Source organism: Pristis pectinata, chromosome 3 (assembly GCF_009764475.1).
Source record: "Pristis pectinata isolate sPriPec2 chromosome 3, sPriPec2.1.pri, whole genome shotgun sequence".
Classification (NCBI taxonomy): domain Eukaryota; kingdom Metazoa; phylum Chordata; class Chondrichthyes; order Rhinopristiformes; family Pristidae; genus Pristis; species Pristis pectinata.
This window is the reverse complement of record NC_067407.1, coordinates 126,250,347-126,269,773: the sequence shown is the minus strand read 5'-3', so window position 1 is coordinate 126,269,773 and position 19,427 is coordinate 126,250,347. Positions and strand designations below refer to the sequence as shown.

At 41.0% G+C, this 19,427-nt stretch overlaps 1 protein-coding gene across 2 annotated transcripts in view; it reads right to left on the bottom strand.

The window, feature by feature from the left end:
- prkd3 (protein kinase D3) overlaps positions 1 to 19,427 on the bottom strand; it is a 294,030-nt gene that overhangs the window by 74,316 nt on the left and 200,287 nt on the right. For both annotated transcript variants that reach the window (XM_052011314.1, XM_052011315.1), the window contains exons 5-9: positions 13,775 to 13,831; positions 11,877 to 12,066; positions 8,776 to 8,853; positions 3,569 to 3,752; positions 2,626 to 2,749 (exon numbers count right to left, since the gene is read on the bottom strand). In XM_052011314.1, coding sequence (XP_051867274.1) covers positions 2,626 to 2,749; positions 3,569 to 3,752; positions 8,776 to 8,853; positions 11,877 to 12,066; positions 13,775 to 13,831 — 633 coding nt within the window. The remainder of the gene's footprint in view (positions 1 to 2,625; positions 2,750 to 3,568; positions 3,753 to 8,775; positions 8,854 to 11,876; positions 12,067 to 13,774; positions 13,832 to 19,427) is intronic.

Below are 19,427 nucleotides of genomic sequence, written 5' to 3'. Positions count from 1 at the left end.
AACAGTGATGAGTCGGAATACAGGAAGGAGGTAGAGAGCTTAGTGGAATGGTGTCATGACAACAACCTTTCCCTCAATGTCAACAAAACAAAAGAGCTGGTCACTGACTTCAAGGAAAGGGGGCAGTGTACATGCACCTGTCTACATCAATGGTGCTGAGGTCGAGAGGGTTGAGAGCTTCAAGTTCCTGGGAGTGAACGTCACCAACAGCCTGTCCTGGTCAAATCATGTAGATGCCATGGCCAAGAAAGCTCACCAGCGCCTCTATTTCCTTAGAAGGCTAAAGAAATTTGGTTTGTCCCCTTTGACTCTCACCAACTTTTACCGAAGCACCATAGAAAGCATCCTATCTGGATATATCATGGCTTGGTACAGCAACTGCTCTGCCCAGGACCGCAAGAAGCTGCAGAGAGTTGTAGACACAGCACAGCACATCACGGACACCAGTCTCCCCTCCTTGGACTCTTTACCTTTCACTGCCTTGGTGTAGCAGCCAGCATAATCAAAGACCCCACCCACCTGGGACATTCTCTCTTCTCTCCTCTTCCATCGGGTAGAAGATAAAGGAGCCTGAGGGCACGTACCACCAGACTTAAGGACAGCTCCTACCCCACTGTGATACGACTATTGAACGGTTCCCTTATACAATGAGATGGACTATGACCTCACAATCTACCTTGCTGTGACTTTGCACCTTATTGCACCGCACTTTCTCTGTAGCTGTGACACTTTACTCTGTACTGTTATTGTTTTTACCTGTACTACATCAATGCATTCTGTACTAACTCAATGTAACTGCACTGTGTAATGAATTGACCTGTACGATCGGTTTGTAAGACAAGCTTTTCACTGTACCTCGGTACAAGTGACAATAATAATAAACCAAACCAAACCAAGAATGGCAGGGCAGGGGTCTTCCATAAATTGAGGCTGCCCTGGATAGCTGAGAAGATGCTAATATTTTCCAAAGCACCAAAAGAAAATGCATAAATTAAGAGAGCGGAAAAAGTTGACGCTGTATATCATTCAAATGACCAGAGTAACAAACCTGCCAGATTAGCTCCACAGAAATTCATTTCAAATTTGCAGTTTTTTGGATGAAATTCTTTATTGAGGTGAAGGATGTCAGAGTTAGGCAATGGAAAGAGAATCTTGACAACATCCAGTTACAGATTAGAGATATAACCCAAGAACAATAAAATAACGATCTCAGCCTCAACCACAATAATACCAATCTTAAAATTCTTGTTTAGCATTTCCATTTTCCAACCATCTATCCTGAAAGAGTCATAATTCTAATTCTTTGCCAAAAATTATATATCTTCACATATATTGGGAAGAAGAATACACCCAAGGAAAAAGTAATAGAATAAGCTATTTCTACCTCAATAAAATTTCAGCCTCCTAGTCTCCATTTGTGTCAATGAGTAGTTCTTCTCTCAGAACACATAAACCCATTAATAACTAGATTGAGAGTATTCCAAATCAGCCCAACTTGAGATAGCCATGTTATCGACAACAGGATGCTTACTTTAAACCAAATTTGGATTCAAATGTGGGCACAGGGATGACAAGCAATTACTTGAACCAGCTCATTACTCTGTCATTCTCTCCACTTTCAGAAGTCATGTCAAAATGAATCATGCCAGACAAATTGTATTGGTTGTCTTCATGGAGAAATACTTTATATTCATGGACTTCTTTAACAGCATGTTAAAATAAGAAACAGTGCCACCTCAGACAAGTTTCTAAGATGTTCAGAACTTTGCTTTGAACAGCTTATGCTCTAATGAACCTGGCTCCAACGTTTACCAGGTCCATTAGAGCATAAACCATTCAAAGCAAAGATTTGTTATATCAAATCCTTTACATTAAGCAGAATTGCTGGAAATCCTAGAGGGAGATCAGGAATAATTTTAGTATTTTTTTATATGACCTTTCTTCTGAATTACTGGATGTTACAGATAGACAACATGCACAGAAGAACATGGAATTCTTTTTTAGGTTCATTGTAGATATTTGTGGTGGAGAATGGAATTCATTACATTCCCTCCAATAGCAAGTCAGCATTCAGCCAAATCTGGCCAAATGTTAAAGCCATAACCCACTCTGGCCCAAAAGCAGACTTCAGTTCTCAACAACCCTTACTGTAGTACCATGGCCTTTTACCTGGCTTTACTGAATGAAATAAATTTTACTACTCTTACACTGGGGATGAGATTGCCCCAATCTGAAATCAATAGCGAGAAAGGAAGCATTCATCATATACTTTGGAAAATAAAGTTTAAAGACTAGAAGCTAAGAGACCAGGCAACGTACCGTATTTTTTTCTATACGCAGTTTCACATTATTTTTTTATGAGGATTCATTTGCCAACTAATGTTTCATTACTTTGTAATGAACAAACAGAGTTCCTACTTGCAACATACAGTTTATTGTCCAACATTTTCTCTATTCACAAACCATAGCACATAATAAACTTTTGACCTCGTTGAACTACTCTTCAGTATGGAAAAAGGTCTAATCAAATATTTGTTTGCTTTTATAGCTAAGAAGCTGATCTCCACAGATATCACGATTCAATTCACTCGCAACCACAAATTGTTTCAAAATAAATATACTTACTAGATTGTCTTTGCTGGAGTAGTGGACCATCCAACCTTCTCTCACCATTGTACTGCTCTTCCTTTTTGTGTGCTTAATAGACTGTACAACTCTCATGAGGGGAATATTGTTGCTTGTTGAAGGACTGGAACAAAATGTTCTGAGTTACTGAACAAAAAAACTATACGGAATTCAGACTGTGGATTGTGAATACAAGCCTATCAAAATGTATTTTGTGCTTTCCAAACCTGCCTAATGTGAATTATTTTGACCAAATACAGTAACACAACAGAAGAGCACCCAAAGATAGTATTTATAAATAATGATAGCTTTCGTCAAACATAATGGAAAAGAAATGACCAGCAATGAGCTTGAATGAAATACTTCACTACACCTTCAGGAAAGTCATGAATGATCAAAATTATAACTCCAGAAAGATGCCACATATCTAAAATTCTGAAAAGCATACTGATCTAAATGGATGGGTTAGTCAGCTGTGACTTGAGAAGTAAAGGATGCAAGTATAACATTCTGAAAGCCCAAGTGAGAGCAAAGATTAAAACTTCTGTGTCTTGTAAATGTGTATTTGTGTTAAAAGGAGCTAATTTAAATAAATGCCTGGGATTGAAGGTAGATTTCTCAACAATCTTGTATAATCTCTCTATGAGCCCAACTACATAATGAAACCGCATAACTTACCTGAAATTGATTTCAGATACAGCTGAATGCTTTAATGCCCAATAACTGGGTCATTCTTTACAGCACATCCAAAAATGGATATTTTTGGGAGCCGATTGTAACAATGTGATAACCAAACCTGCTTCCAAAATATCAGATTCTATGATCCAACTACACAGCAACATTCCAGAAAGTGCAGCAAAACAAAAACACACTGGTCGTTGCCAAACAAGACAGATTTCTTTCTCACATAGATGGTTATCAAAACAGGTTACAAAAAGACTACCTGATTGTTCGGACAGGTTCTTCGTCTTTTTCTCCATCCAAATCAGAGGAGTCCATAAAATACAACTTCTCTTCTGATGTTGACGGCTCCTCTGTGTCGTCCAACATCCTGCTGCCCTCGCTGTTCATGTCACTGCTATCCACCTCCATAGGCATATCTGAATCAGGTCCTGGGCTTGCTGGCTCTGCAAATACCAGTTGGAGAAATGTTACCACATAAGCCATGAGTTGGAACAACAGTGACGACAGTTCTGCCCAAGGAGCTCGAATTCTCCCAAAGGCATAACAATTTCATCCAGGGAATTCATAAATGTTATCAACCTGAGACATAAATTCTTGTGTCTTTCTCTGCTAATGCTGCCTGACCTACTGATGATTTCTAGCATCTGCAGTTTTTATAGCAGGATTTCCAGCATCTGCAGTTTTTTTTGTGTTATTTTCCATTCAGGAGACATGCAAGCCAAGAGGTCTTCAATTCCTATTCTGTGTTAAATAACTTGAAATAAGTCAGTGAGGGTACTAAGATTGGTCTCAACATCCATGTGAAAAAGGGAAAACTCAGATAAGACCTGGAAAACCTAGCAGAAGTTCACATGAAGACAGATCAGGCAGTGACTCCTCCTGTAGCTGAAGGTAGAGATAAGTTTATACAGAGTCATACCAAGCAATTTTTTCAAAAAAAATTTATTAGGTGATCATATCTCATTTTTTAAAATATTAAACACGGGAAGACTTTCTGCCCAATATTTTTTTCAATTAATTGTAATGTTAACAAATACAATTTAATTACAGAGAATTTACTGCACAGTAGCAGATCATTTACCACATGGCCCTTCTTTGGACTTATGTTCCACACAAGTCTCCTCTAATCTTACTTCATCTCACACTTTAAATACATCTCCTTCCAGTCCATGCTCCTTCATTTACCTATCCAGCTTTTCCTTAAATATATTTATGCTATCACCTCAACCATTCCAGTAAGCTCCACATTCATGCCAATTTCTGGACAAAGAAACTTCTCTAGAATTTATTACTGGACTCATTAAGACCATTTTATGGTTGTTTTGATTTAAACACCAACACAAATTAAAATATCTTTCATGCACCAACAATATCAGACTCCTCCATGGTTTTAGAAGCATTGATGAACCCATCTCTCAGTCTTTTCTTTCCTAGAGGAACCAACGAACACCTGTTCCACCTTTACGACAGTTGTTCTTGCAGTTTATTATTCCTTTGAACAGCTTTTCTACCTTCTTCAGCATTTCTGTATGAAGCACGTGAGCCAAAACCGTACACAGGAATTTTAAATGCAGTCTAACCTAATTTACCATAGAACAATACAGCACAATACAGGCCCTTTGGCCCACCATGTTGTGCCAACATTTAAACCATGCCTAAGACTATCTAACCCCTTCCTCCCACATATCCCCCTATTTTAAATTCCTCCATATGCTTAACTAACAATCTCTTGAACTTGACCAACGTACCTGCCTCCACCACTACCCCAGGCAGCGCATTCCATGCACCAACCACTCTCTGGGTGAAAAACCTCCCTCTGATATCTCCCTTGAACTTCCCACCCATTACTTTAAAGCATGCCCTCTTGTACTGAGCATTGGTGCCCTGGGAAAGAGGTGCTGGCTGTCTACTCTATCTATTCTTCTTAATATTTTGTATACCTCTATCATGTCTCCCCTCATCCTCCTTCTCTCCAAAGAGTAAAGCCCTAGCTCCCTTAGTCTCTCCTCATAATCCACACTTTCCAATCCAGGCAGCATCCTGGTAGATCTCCTCTGTACCCTTTCCAACGCCTCCACATTCTTCCTATAATGAAGCGACCAGAATTGGACACAGGACTCCAAGTGTGGTCTAACCAGAGTTTTGGAGAGCTGCATCATTACCTCACGGCTCTTAAACTCGATCCCACGACTTATGAAAGCTAATATCCCATAAGCTTCCTTAACTACCCTATTCAGTGATCTGTGGATATGAACCCCCAGATCCCTCTGCTCCTCCACACTACCCAGAATCATGCCATTAACTTTGTACTCCGCCTTGGAGTTTGTCCTTCCACAAGTGTACCACCTCACACTTCTCCAGATTGAACTCCATCTGCCACTTCTCAGCCCAGCTCTGCATCCTAACAATATCCCTCTGCAAGCTTTGACAGTCCTCCACACTATCCACAACACCACTGTGTCATCTGCAAACTTGCTAACCCACCCTTCTACCCCCTCATCCAAGTCATTAATAAATATCACAAAAAGTAGAGGTCCCAGAACCGATCCTTGTGTGACACCACTAGTCATAGCTGTCCAATCTGAATGCACTCTCTCTAGCACAACCCTTTGATTTCTACAGGCAAGCCAATTCTGAATCCACACAGCCAAGCCTCCCTGGATCCTATGCCTTCTGACCTTCTGAAGAAGCCTACCATGTGGAACCTTGTCAAATGCCTTACTAAAATCCATGTAGACCACATCTACTGCACTACCCTCATCAATCTTCCTGGACACCTCCTCAAAGAACCCTATCAGGCTTGTAAGACGTGATCTTCCCTTCACAAAGCCATGCTGGCTATCCCTAATCAGTCCATGATTCTCTAAATGCTCATAGATCCCTCCTCTTAGAATCCTTTCTAACAGCTTGCCCACCACAGATGTAAGGCTCACTGGTCTGTAATTCCCTGGACTATCCCTACTACCTTTTTTATTGAATGGGACAATATTTGCCACCCTCCAATACCATTCCCGTGGACAACGAGGACTCAAAGATCCTAGCCAACGGTTCAGCAATCTCCTCCCTCCCCTCGCAGAGCAGCCTGGGGAATATTCCGTCAGGTCCCGGGGACTTACCTGTCCTAATATTTTTTAACAGCTCCAACACATCCTCTCTCTTGATATCTACATGCTCTAGAACACTATCCTTACCAACTGTCCTCAGCATCATCAAGGCCCCTCTCTTTGGTGAATACTGAAGTATTCATTGAGAACCTCACCCACTTCCACAGCTTCCAGGCACATCTTCCCACCTTTGTCTCTAATCAGTCCTACCTTTACTCTCATCATCCTTCTGCTCTTCACGTATGTGAAAAAAGCCTTGGAATTCTCCTTAACCCTACTCGCCAAAGCCTTTTCTTGTCCTCTTCTTGCTCTCCTCAGCCCTTTCTTAAGTTCCTTCCTTGCTGCTCTATATTCCTCATGAGCCCTATCAGATCCTTGCTGCTTACACCTTATGTATGCTGCCTTCTTTTTCCTAACTAGTTGTTCCACCTCTCTTGTCACCCATGGTTCCTTCACCCTGCCATTCTATCTCTGCCTCACCGGGACAAATTTATCCCTAACATCCTGCAAGAGATCCCTGACATCCTTTAAGAGATCCCTGAATAACAACCACATTTCCATAGTACATCTCCCTTCAAAAATGTCATCCCAATTTACACTCTCAAGTTCTAGCCTTATAGCCTCATAATTTGCCCTTCCCCAATTAAATATCTTCCCGTCCTCTTTGCTCCTATCCTTGTCCATGACAATGCTAAAGGTTGGGGAGCAGTGGTCACTGTCCCCCAAATGCTCAACCACTGAGAGATCTGTCACCTGACCCGGTTCATTACCTAATACTAGATCTAATATGACATTCCCTCTAGTCGGCCTGTCAACATACTGTGACAGGAATCCATCCTGGACACACTTAACAAACTCTGCCCCATCTAAACCTTTGGTACTAAGCAGGTGCCAATCAATATCTGGGGAAGTTGAAGTCTCCCATGATAACAACCCTGTTATTCTTGCACCTTTCCAAAATCTGCCTCCCAATCTGCTCCTCAGTATCCCTGCTGCTACCGGGGGGCTTATACAATACTCCCAGTAGAGTAACTGCTCCTTTCTTGTTCCTAACTTCCACCCATACTGACTCTAGAGAGGATCCTTCTACATTATCCACCCTTTCTGCAGCTGCTTTCTAAGCAAGTTCTAAACAACTCCTCTGGTTTTCGGTTCTATTGGTCGACAAGTTTTGCTTTGTTTGTAATTCTTTGTCTTTGTTGCTGCTATTTATGGTTTTTGAATACGTTTTCACAGATCCCTCTTGGAAACAACAACAATTTGAGACCCATAATTTGAGAGGGCAGGCACGGTAGTGCAGCGGTTAGCATAACGTTATTACAGTGCCTGCGACCCGGGTTCAATTCCGGCCACTGTCTGTAAGGAGTTTGTACGTTCTCCCTGTGTCTGCGTGGATTTCCTCCTGGTTTTCCAGTTTCCTCACACATTCCAAAGACGTACAGGTCAGGAAGTTGTGGGCATGCTATGTTGGTGCCGCAAGCGTGGTGACACTTGCGGGCTGCCCCCAGAACACTATGCAAAAGATGCATTTCACTGTGTGTTCCGATGTACATGTCACTAATAAAGATATCTTACATCTTATAGGCAGGGAGTTGGGCAAGCTGGGCACCTGGACCTGAAGGTTCTGATGGACAGGACATAAGGCACTTGCTACAGGAAGGTCCTCAGCCCTGAACTGACACTGTGCTGAAGAAGTTGCAATTTTAAAATGTAAACATTCCGAGAGTGTTTAAAGACATGGTCACCTCAGAGTAATGTTACTTCATTTCCAGGGGAACACTTAAAGGAGGACTGCACGGGGAGTTGCACATGGAAATCATGTCAACTATGCAAACATGATTTATGACCAGGTCAAACTTCCAGAATGGAGCAATTCAATCTGGAAATTGTTGTATTCCCCTCCTCAGATACTTGATTTTCATATACATAACCGTGGGACTAGATACTTTAATAAGGCTTTATGCAGCCTCATGATTACATCTTGAATTTCACATCCTGTGATAAAACCTAGAATCAGTTTTACTTTTTCTGCAGCATTATTGATACAAGGTGCTACCTTTAGCATCCAGGCAAGTCCAATCCCTCTGCACTCTGCAGTAGAAACACGATATGTTTGAACAAGTATTTTTGGTTAGAGTTTCATGATATTTAGCAGTACACAATGATGGTTAAACATTACACAAATCTTAAAAGGAAAAATATTGCATTCAATCAACTTACTTTTCCTTTATGATGCATTAACTGAAAACATTAGCATTGAATCTATTTCTCTACCCACAAATGCCAGCTTATCTGCTGAATATTCCCAGCACACTCTGCTTTTATTTTTACATTGAATACCTGGTTTATGGGCACTTCTTACCTCCATTAAAAACGACTTCGCCAAGGCAGTCTCTGGGTACTTTGGATGCACATCGTTTGTGGCAATTAAACTTGCAATCTGTAAAGTTAAGTGAAAGTTCAATGGAATGCAAAAGTGCCTCAGCCATACAAACATAACAATTAAGAGCAGGAGTAGACCACTTGGCCCTTTACGCCTCCATCATTCAACAACATTATGATGGATCTGATTGTTACTTCAACCCCGCATTTCCACCTTCTACTGGTAATCTTTTGCTTCCTTGCTTGGTGAGAATCTATCTACCTCAAAAACATTTGAAGACGCTGCAGCCCATCAGGATTTTACATGTTTCAATCAAGTCACCTCTTATATTTCTAAACTCCAGTGGATTTGAGCTTAGTCTGTTCAACCTTTCCTCATAAGAGAAAAAACACCTATTCTGTTTTAGTCTAATAAACCTTTTCTGAACTGTTTCCAACCCTCCTTAAATAAGATGACCAATACTGTGCCCAGTGCTCCAGATTTTTATTTCTTAGGAGATAGAGAATGACTTGCTTCCACTCCTGGTTAGAGTTCTGAAGTGGCTGACGAGGCCAATGCGGGAACTTCAGTGTCTTCCACAAACAGGGAAGGAGGTGCCTGATGGGTGGGTAGTTTTGTGAAGGGGTTCGCTCCCCCTGATCTTTTCGCCATGCTCCTGTGCTTCCAATGCATGGGTTTGAGGTTCTCAATACCACCCAGATGCTGTTCCTCCACTCTGGGACAGGGATTCTCAGTGTCAGTGAGCACGTTGCACTTTTTTTCAAGGAGGCTTTGAGCACTTCCTTGAACCTTTTCCTATGTCCATCTCCCTGTTCACAGGTAGACAGGGAGGTGAAGGCGGCACTTGGCATGGTGGTCTTCATCAGTCAGGACATTGAGTATAGGAGTTGGGGAGTTATGGTGCAGTTGTACAAGACTCTGGTGAGACAACGTGGAGTATTGCGTACAGTTTTAGTCACCCTATTATAGCATCAAGCTGGAAAGAGCACATTAAGATGGAAAGAGTGCAAAGAAAATTGACAAGGATGTTGCCAGGACTCGAGGGCCTGAGTTATAGGGAGAGGTTGGGCAGGCCAGGACTTTATTCCTTGGAGTGTAGGAGATTGAAGGGTAACCTTATGGAGGTGTATAAAATCACAAGGGGCAAAGCTAAGAAGAGGGGTAGAAGATTTAAAAGGGACCCGAAGGATAACTTCACAAGAGGGTGGTGGGTATATGGAACAAGCTGCCAGAGAAAGTAGTTGAGGCAGGTACTTGGACAGGTACATGGAAAGGTTTAGACGGACATGGGCCAAATATGGGCAAATGGGAGTAACTTGGATGGGTATCTTGGTCAGTATGGACAATTTGGACCGAAGGGCCTGTTTCCATGCTGTAAGCTATGACCCTATGCACCCAGTAATATCCCATGACAGAGTCTGAAATAGTATGTCTGTTTTGGGATCTGTATCAGTCATGTGAATGACGTGACCTGCCTAATGAGACATACTGAGTATAATTGGGGCCACTGTGCTGGAGATGTTTCCTGGGAGATGACAATGGTAAAGGGTGACTTATTCTTCCACTGAATTTGGAGGATTTTTCAGAGGCAGGTGGTACCTTTCCAGTGCCTTGAGATGCCTGCTGTTGGTAGTCCAGGTCTTAGAGACTTATAGGACGACAGGGGTCACTTCATTTTGTGCCACGTCTGAGGTTCTGATCTTCAAATACCTTTTTTCTCAAATCCACTAAAGGCTGAGCTGATGTGCTAAAAGTGATGGTGAATTTCATCACTGCCAAGATGAGAGGTGTCTCCAGAGATATGGGAAGTAGTCCATGTTTACCAAGATTTCACCAGAAACCGTTATCATCGTAGGATGCTATTATACAGCAGGGATGGTTGCCTTGTGGAAGACGAATGCAAGGTTCGTCCTCTTGTATACTTTGGTGAACAAGTTGGCAATGACTTGGAAATTGGCCTCCGAGCATGCACAAAAACAAGGTCATCCACATTCTGCAGCTTGGCCATTAAATTTGGAGTAATCTTGGTTCTCGAGTACAGCTGCCTTGGTTAAATGGTTTCCCATTGCTTCTGAAGATTAGCTCCACAGAAAGTTTATGGAGCAAAAGTGCAGCTTAGCAAAGAATTGAAAAAAATGTTGGTGCAATGATGCAGGCTTGTTGACAACAGCCTTCAATTAGACTGGATCTGTTGATCAGATCTGACTGACGCCCTTGATAGATAGAACATAAAACTCACCACATTTGTATTCAATTTCCCCGAGCAATAATCAATAACATTGTTAGGTTTCCCTAATCTATTCCCTAACCTGTATAACCTTTTCCAAATCATGCACCAGAACTCTGCACCTCAGAGCTCATCATTGATAGAATATGCTACTGTATGTTATTGCCAAAATGGGCAATTTTACACTTTCCCACTTTAAATTCCATTTGCTCAATCTTTGCCCACTCGTTTAATCTGCCTTTATCCAATCTCACCTGATACTTTCAGATTTTTATAACTCAGAAAATAATAACCCTGGGGATATAATATGATTTAGTCTCATTTGGATATATATTTAAACTGACAAATATAACTTAACTTCGATCTATTTCAGTGTTGTAGCCTTGGGCAAATGCATTGGAAAAATGAAAAATGTTTGGCATGTAGTACAAAATTCAAATTCATGATATATCAGATGCACTAAAATTATGGGTAGAGAATGAATTTTAAAATTTATCTTGACAGATTTTTCAAATTTACAAGTTGGAGAAAGGAAATAACACAAGGTGGTAATCAATATAGAAGTGGCGGTAAATGGCAGTTAATACTTAAAAAGCACCCAGAAATATGAATACCTAGATTTTCCACTGCACCATTTGCATTGAGATACATATTGCTTTCACACGAAGTTACTTCACTTAGATATTTTACAGAATAAAATGTTTGAATAACAATTCAAAGAATTCACCTGCAAATATTGAGTGCAAAATAAGGGCTAATTATTGCAGTGATTTACTTCACCTGTAATGACACAAAAATGGTAACTCATTACTTTAGCCAGAAGTAATGTTACTTGTACATCTACAGCCCTTACCTCTGCATTGCATTCCTTGTCGAAATAGACCTTTCAATAGCCGCTTGCAATACTGACAAATAGTGGGGCGTGTATAGGAGTGTATGACAAAGGTATGCGGTACTTTTACCCTGCCCAGCACCATCTTCTCCATCCAAATTGGTCGCCCACTCCATGAAGGGATTCTCTTGCTGGTCTCCTGGTGGCAACGCTGCGATGATAATCACAAGCAACAAATTCAGACTATGACATCCAAGCAAAATCATTTTCAGGAAGCACAATGCATTTTTAACTCCAAACAGAAGAGATTAATTGGTAACCTCGGCACATCAAACTGTGAAAGTGTTCTCATTTTCTAAATTAGTAAGTGGATAAACTAGCTTTGTGTACTGAGTCCACAGCATAGTTCCCTCTAAGTGGCAACACGAGTGGATTGGTAGTTAAAAAAGGCATTTGGTATGTTTGCCTTCATAGGCTGAGGGTTGGGTATAAGAGCCGGGTTGTCATGTTACGTTTATACAACACTGGTTAGACCATACTTGGAGTTCTGGTCGCCACACTACAGGAAGGATGTGGTAGTGATAGGGAGAGTGCAGAAGGGATTCGCCAGCACGTTGCCTGAAATGGAGGGCTGTAGTTATAAGGAGAGACCAGTTAGCCTGGGTTTACTCTCACTGGAACGTAGGAGGCTGAGGGGTGACCTTACAAAGGTTTATAAAATTATGAGGGGCACAGATAAAGATGGTCAGAATCTTTTTCCCAGGACAAGGGAGCCTGCAACAAGAAGTCACAGGCTTAAGGTGAGAGGGGAGAAGTTTAAAGGAGATCAGAGGGTAAGTTTTTCCACACAGAATGTGGTGACTATCTGGCACAAGTTGCCAGAGGAAGTGGTGGAGGAAGGTACAATTACAACATTTGAAAGGTGTTTGGACAGGTACTTGGATGGGAATGACATAGAGGGACATGGGCCAAATCGAATTAGCATAGATAGGTATCGCAGTTGGCATAGGCGAGGAGGGCCAAACAGGCCTACTTCTGTACTGTATGTCTCTATGATTTTATGAGTTCTTTCGCATGGCTAATCCAAGGGGAAAGGCAGTGGTGACAATGCACCCTGTGTTATACACCTGCCTTTCAGTATGGTGCAGCAGGAGGCTCTTGAACTGTTGTCTGAATCTCAAATAAAACATTAGAAAACACACCGAATGTCAACACCCAAAATTCCTGGCTTGGAGTAGATCTTACTTTGCTCAAAATTCTTAATACAAAGAACAGTGGATTTCATGATGCAAAATATCTCCTACTGCCTCGTCGAACTTTTCTCACAAGTAGAACTTTGAGCCTCATAAGTGACCAAAACCTTGGTCAAAGAGGAACCTTTTAAGGGGCATCCTAAAGGAGACAAGAGTGGAGAAGCATCAAAGGAACTCATCCAATATTAGGAAGGAAATTCCATGAGTTTAGCTGGTTATTTTCAGGTGCAACTACCAACCGTGACACAGTTGAAACTCCATTCTAGTTCTCAATGAGAAATTTTTAACCATTTATTTTAGCCAATAAAGATTACATCACACAAAGTAGCCATATTTTTAAAACAAAAATGTTTATCACTAGCTTTGAAGTTCTCTTATCTGCCTATATTGTACCTTGATGTAGTGCATTGCTGCAAATATTGAGGTATCAATTTAGCTACTTTGTAGTTAAACACACTGCTATGTTTTTCTGAAGTACTGTAAAGTGCATTGGGAAAGCAAACTGCGGAGAGAGATGAACTAGGTGCAAACAGAAAATTCTCTCTTTAAAGAAAAGAACTCAAGGACTAAGAAGAGAACAGCATTGTACTTGAAAAGCAATAACTAAGCATTTAAATCCAACAGAAAATAAATTTATTTGCTTTCTAATTACTCCAACTCATTTACCTTGACTAAACGTACTTCATCACTTTTCGGCTGTATCCCCGAATGGAGCCCCTGCCCCTGTGGAGATGAAGAGTTCTATGTCAGAAGGGGAAAAACGTATAAACTCCTTTCACAAATTGTTTAGTTTCTACTCAGTGTTTCCTTTTTCTTTCCTTACCCTCCTTCTCTCCACCAAAAAACATAGACCATGATTGCAGCAATCTCATGTTATCACTTATGGGGAGTACCAAGACCTCAAACGTGCAAGTTTTCAAACAGGACATACATCTCCTCGAAAATGAAGTTTGTTTGTGTTATCACTGGAATTCCATGAGAGTTGTTTAATTGAAATAATAACCCTAGTTACAAATCAAACAAAAGCACTGGAATGCATGTTTAAAATATTTCCCGACAAAATTTTCATTAATCCATCAAGCAAATTTAAACTCATCCCAATCAATATACCAATGAAGAAAGGCACGAACAAGAGTACGCAGGGTATAATTCAGAGAAACTGTAATGTTTCAACTGAGCTCACAGCTCATGTATCCTAACCACACAAAGCCTTGATTGGAAAAAGTGGACGGTATCCAAAATGAAAATGAACAAATTTGCAACAGTTGTGGGTTTGCTTTGCTTTGCTGGGAAGAAACCAACAAAGTTACAATCAGTAAAGCCACTTCCAATCATCTCATCCCTCCATCATTAAGGTTTAGTTGCCTTTCATTATCACTTGATTTCGATGCCAGCCTCCATTACTTCAACCTCATTCTCCATCTCACCACACTTGCAAATTTTCAAAGCATCCTCCTCTGGTGGAACTCTGATGTTCTCAGGAAAGTGCCTGGTTTAATATCCTCAGCTGCATCTAATTCTGGATGATTTCTCCCTTCAACTGGCACAGGTCTCAGGCACCTCAAAACCAGCTTCACTATTCACCCTCAAATCTTAACTATCAGAAGTGCTTCTGCCAGAATGCAAAAGTGATCACAACCTTCTTCCAGTATGACACCTAACTCTGCATTCCATCACTCCATATGGATTAATACTTGGCGCCCTCTTCTTATGCGTCCCTGTTTATATAAACAATAGAGCTCCCTTCTCCTTCAGCTGTTAACTGTTAATACATGGATTCTTGTACTGCAGCTACCTCCTTACAGTTTATAACTTCACCTTTCTCCACAGACTCAACTTCCCCACTGCTATCAGACCTCTGAACCAATTACCTCTTTCACATCCTCTTCCCAGTGGCGCTGACACGTTCTTGAACCCTTAAATTCTACCTCTTCCATTATTGTCACTTTAGCAGTTCTTTTTGCATGACTTCAACGTGCAGTGCTATACTTTGTACCATTGTTTTGTCCTCACTGTATTTACTGTTGTACTTATTATTACAATATATACTGTTTATTCTGTGAGCTTCATCCGAGCAAACCCTGGTATATATGACAATAAACTAAACTAATCTAACTAAGTAGTTTTCACTGGCATTCCACACCTCTGATTCCACTGGGGTTGCTAATCCCTGTCAGCTTCCTGTCCAGGTCTGCTCAGAGGTGCCTTCTGTGAACAAATACTGCCAATTGACATTATGCATGACCACGGCATCAGCTCCTACACATTTACTAAAGAGAAAGAATTTCACCTTTCACTCTTTGCTCACGTCCATAACAGCCACATAATTTTCAACTACTCGAGTCAAAATCAGCAGGATTAAAGTTAACCTTGTGGTTCTGATCTGAAAAGTTGAATAACTTGCACTAATTTCATCTTCCATACCAGCCTTTTGTTAAGACTAGGCTTACAAGTGCATAATGTCAAACTCCCACTTGACAATAAGGTAACTTTCAATTCCTCTCTTCTCTTCATTAAGTTCACATGCTTACTGCCATCCACACAGTCAGTCCATCAAATGCCTAGAAAACTCAAACTGCAATGAAGATTGAAAACCTCATTATCTCAAACTGCATCTTAAACAGATTTCTGGATGCAATCCAACCACAATGAGATGGGAATTTGGGATCAGTTGAAAGCAATGTGGATCTTGGGATGCATTCAACTTTCAACATAAAAAAAAATCAGATGGTAAACATTATAAACATTTCTTCATAGAAAATGCATAAATTAAAGAGCTAGGTCATGATAATGAGGAGATTTTTGGTCAGGAGAAAGAAAACAGTTCAAATCTTCAATGTCAAGTTGCTTTCAGGAAGGCTAACCCAGGACTGCAAAATCTCTCAATGCCGTTTGATTACAGGTTCAAGCAAGCTGTACTAACCTTCAGTGAGTTCTTTTTTCCTGGAATATTGCAGGAAGTTTAATGACACAGCCCTTGAACAGCTTTAAAATGATAACCAAATTAGAAATAATTTCAACGGGTCACAAAACACAGTTTTAGGATCAAGGGCGCTTAAATTTATGACAGACTAACAAATTTAAACCATGTTTTATTTAAAAAAAGGAGATACAAAAATTAATTTATGCCTTTGAAATACCGCAAGTCATACATAATGCAGATAGAAATAAATGAATCAACTTGCATTGTGACCGCAGAACGAGGACTGGTGATGCACAATAAATAAGACTTAAGCAAGCATGGAGTATAGAAATTTAGAATACGTGACACTATTAATAATGTGCCAATTACTCAAGAAGATTAATACCTGGTTAGCAATGAGATTGAAGGTTATATAGGGATAAAATATACGTTGTGTTAAAATACTCCACAGCACACATTAGTTGCAGTGCAGCTGGGAACGCCATCTGTGGCAAGGAAACATCCCAGGCTTAGGTTGCAGTGGACTATGAATAAAGAAATATGGACTGTGGAATTTTAACCCAGTGAACCCAGCAGAAGCTTGTGGGATCAGATCAGCTCCCTTTTTATATGTCGTCATTAAATTTATTTTGCCTTCGACTTCATGCAAGTAAATTTGGATTGGGTACTAAATGGACAGCTGATCTAATCATATGAGTTTCCCACCAAAAATTAATCCAGCAAAAATCTCCCTCAATTTATGAAGGAATCAAGGCAGAATCCCTAATGGGATAGATTACATAAAAGTCTGAGAAAGAAGCATGTTTAAAGGATCAATGCACCCGGATTTTACATCGCTGTTCAAACCTACTTAATTTTATCTCCTGGGTAGGGAAATTTTATAGAGGTAGTCCGAGACAAACTGATAGTAATTATGTTGCAACTGTGATGGGGAAAATATCAATGCCTGCACACATAAAAGCCTGGTGAAGATAGTTCAAAACAATAGCAGAGTTTCAGATCGATAATGCAAAATGCTTGCAGATATTCTGTAGTGCTGCACATGGCAAGTCAGGAAGTATTGAGTCTCTTTTATTTCAAACATAAGCATGTTGCATTTTCTCCTCTTTTGTCTCTGTGATTTCTTCTACTCTTTTTGTTTTATCTCCACTTAGAAGGAGGAGTTTGTGAAATGGTGCAACAAGAAAGGAGTGTCAATGGCTGGTCTAAATATGGAGAGGAAAGGGTGGGGGATTGCAGAGAAAATAAGACTCCATGTAGCTCCATCTGTCAAATATCCATGTTTCCCTGTTAATGTTGTCCTCTATTCACTTCACCTTCTCACTACCAACTTCTAATTCACTTGGCTCACATCCACATTTGTTTTAAAAATTATTTTCTACAGAACACTGGCATTGCTGCTGCATATTTTGTTCATCTCATATTGTCCTTGACCTAAGTGGCTGACTTGGCCATTTCAGAGTTAAAATTCAGCCTCATTACAGTGGGACTGTGGAACAGGCCACACTGGACAAGATGAGCCAGATTTCCTCCCCTGAATGACACCAGCGAATCTTCAACCAGTGAATCAGAAAACCTTCAACCTATCACTGCTGCAGTTGGAGGTTTCCATCTGCTTCAAAAGGGCATAAATCGTACCGGTGCCCAAGAAGAGCAGGGTGAGCTGCCTCAATGATTATTGCCTAGTAGCACTCACTTCTGCTGTGATGAAGTGCTTTGAGAGGTTGGTCGTGGCTAGAATTAACTCCTCCCTGAGCAAGGATCTGGACCCGCTGCAATTTGCCTACTGCCACAACAGGTCTACAGTGGACGCAATCTCACTGGCTCACCTAGACAACAGCAATACGCCAAACTCAAAGCTCAAACGCCATCTATAAATTCACAGATGACAGCACTGTTGTTGGCAGAATCTTAGATGGCAACGAGGAGGCACACAGGAGTGAGATAGATCAGCTGGTTGAGTGGTGTTGCAACAACAACCTTGCACTCAACGTCAGCAAGGCCAAGGAACTGATTGTGGACTTCAGGAAGGGGAAGTCAGGAGAACACACACTGGTCTTCATTGAGGGGTCAGCTTCAAGCTCCTGGGTGTCAACATCTCAGAGGATCTATCTTGGGCCCAACACATTAATGCAACCATGAAGGAGGATTGCCAGCGGCTCTACTTCATTAGGAGTTTGAAGAGATTTGGTATGTCACTAAAGACTCTTGCAAATTTCTACAGAAGTATGGTGGAGAGCATTCTGACCGGTTGCATCACTGCCTGGAATGAAGACTCCAATGTGCAGGATCGAAAGAGGCTGCTGAGGGTTGCAGGCTCAGCCAGCTCCATCAAGGGCACAACCCTCCCCATCATCGAGCACATCTTCAAGAGGTGGTGCCTCAAGAAGGCGGCATCCATTGTTATGGACCCTCATCACCTGGGACATGCCGTCTTCACGTCACTACCATCGGGGAGGAGGTACAGGGGCTTGAAGATCCACACTCAACATTTCAGGAACAGCTTCTTCCCCTCCGCCATCAGATTTCTGAACGGTCCATGAACACTACATTGTTATTCCTTTTTTTGCACTAATTATTTATTTTTGTCACTTATAGTAATTTTTATGTCTTTCTATCTTGCACTGTACTGCTGCCACAAAACAACAAATTTCACGACATACGTCAGTGATAATAAACCTGATTCTGATCCTGAATTGGATGGATATTTATGACAATCTGGTAGCTTCACAATACCACTAACACCAATATTTTATTCAAGATTTAAGTGAATTTAAACTCCTATTTGAATTTGTACCTCTGGATTAGTCCAGACCTCAGGGTTACCTGTTCAGTAACATAGCCACAGTACTGTAATTCCTACTACTTTTAATGCAAACCATTTAATCACCAAGGCTTCTACTCACTTCGTTGTTGTCCCCACACTCTCCATCACTACACCAAACCTTCACACCCACCAACCAAAGAAGTGGTTAAAAACTCATTAACTAACTTCCACACTCTCTTCCCATTTCATATTTCTTGTGGCACAGAAGATAATTCGGCCCACTGAGTGGATGCTGACTTACAGAGCATTTCCATCAGCAGTATTCCCCCACTTATTTCCCTGTAACTTATTCTCTCTCATCAACTCTCCCCAATCTGCCTACCACCCAACTACGCTACGACTAATTTAACCTACCAGAACATTTTTGTGAAATCGGAACACCTGGGGGAAACCCAACAGCATTAACTGCTGCACCACTGTGCCACCATTTACACCTCATTTTTCTGTTTACCTCAAATTTGATGCTTACATTTCAAAGCAAGCTTTATGAAAAAGAAACTGAAAGTAACGCTTACCTCCTCTTCCCTGTTTATATGTATGCCCTACAGCTGTTAGGTACTGGAGTCTGT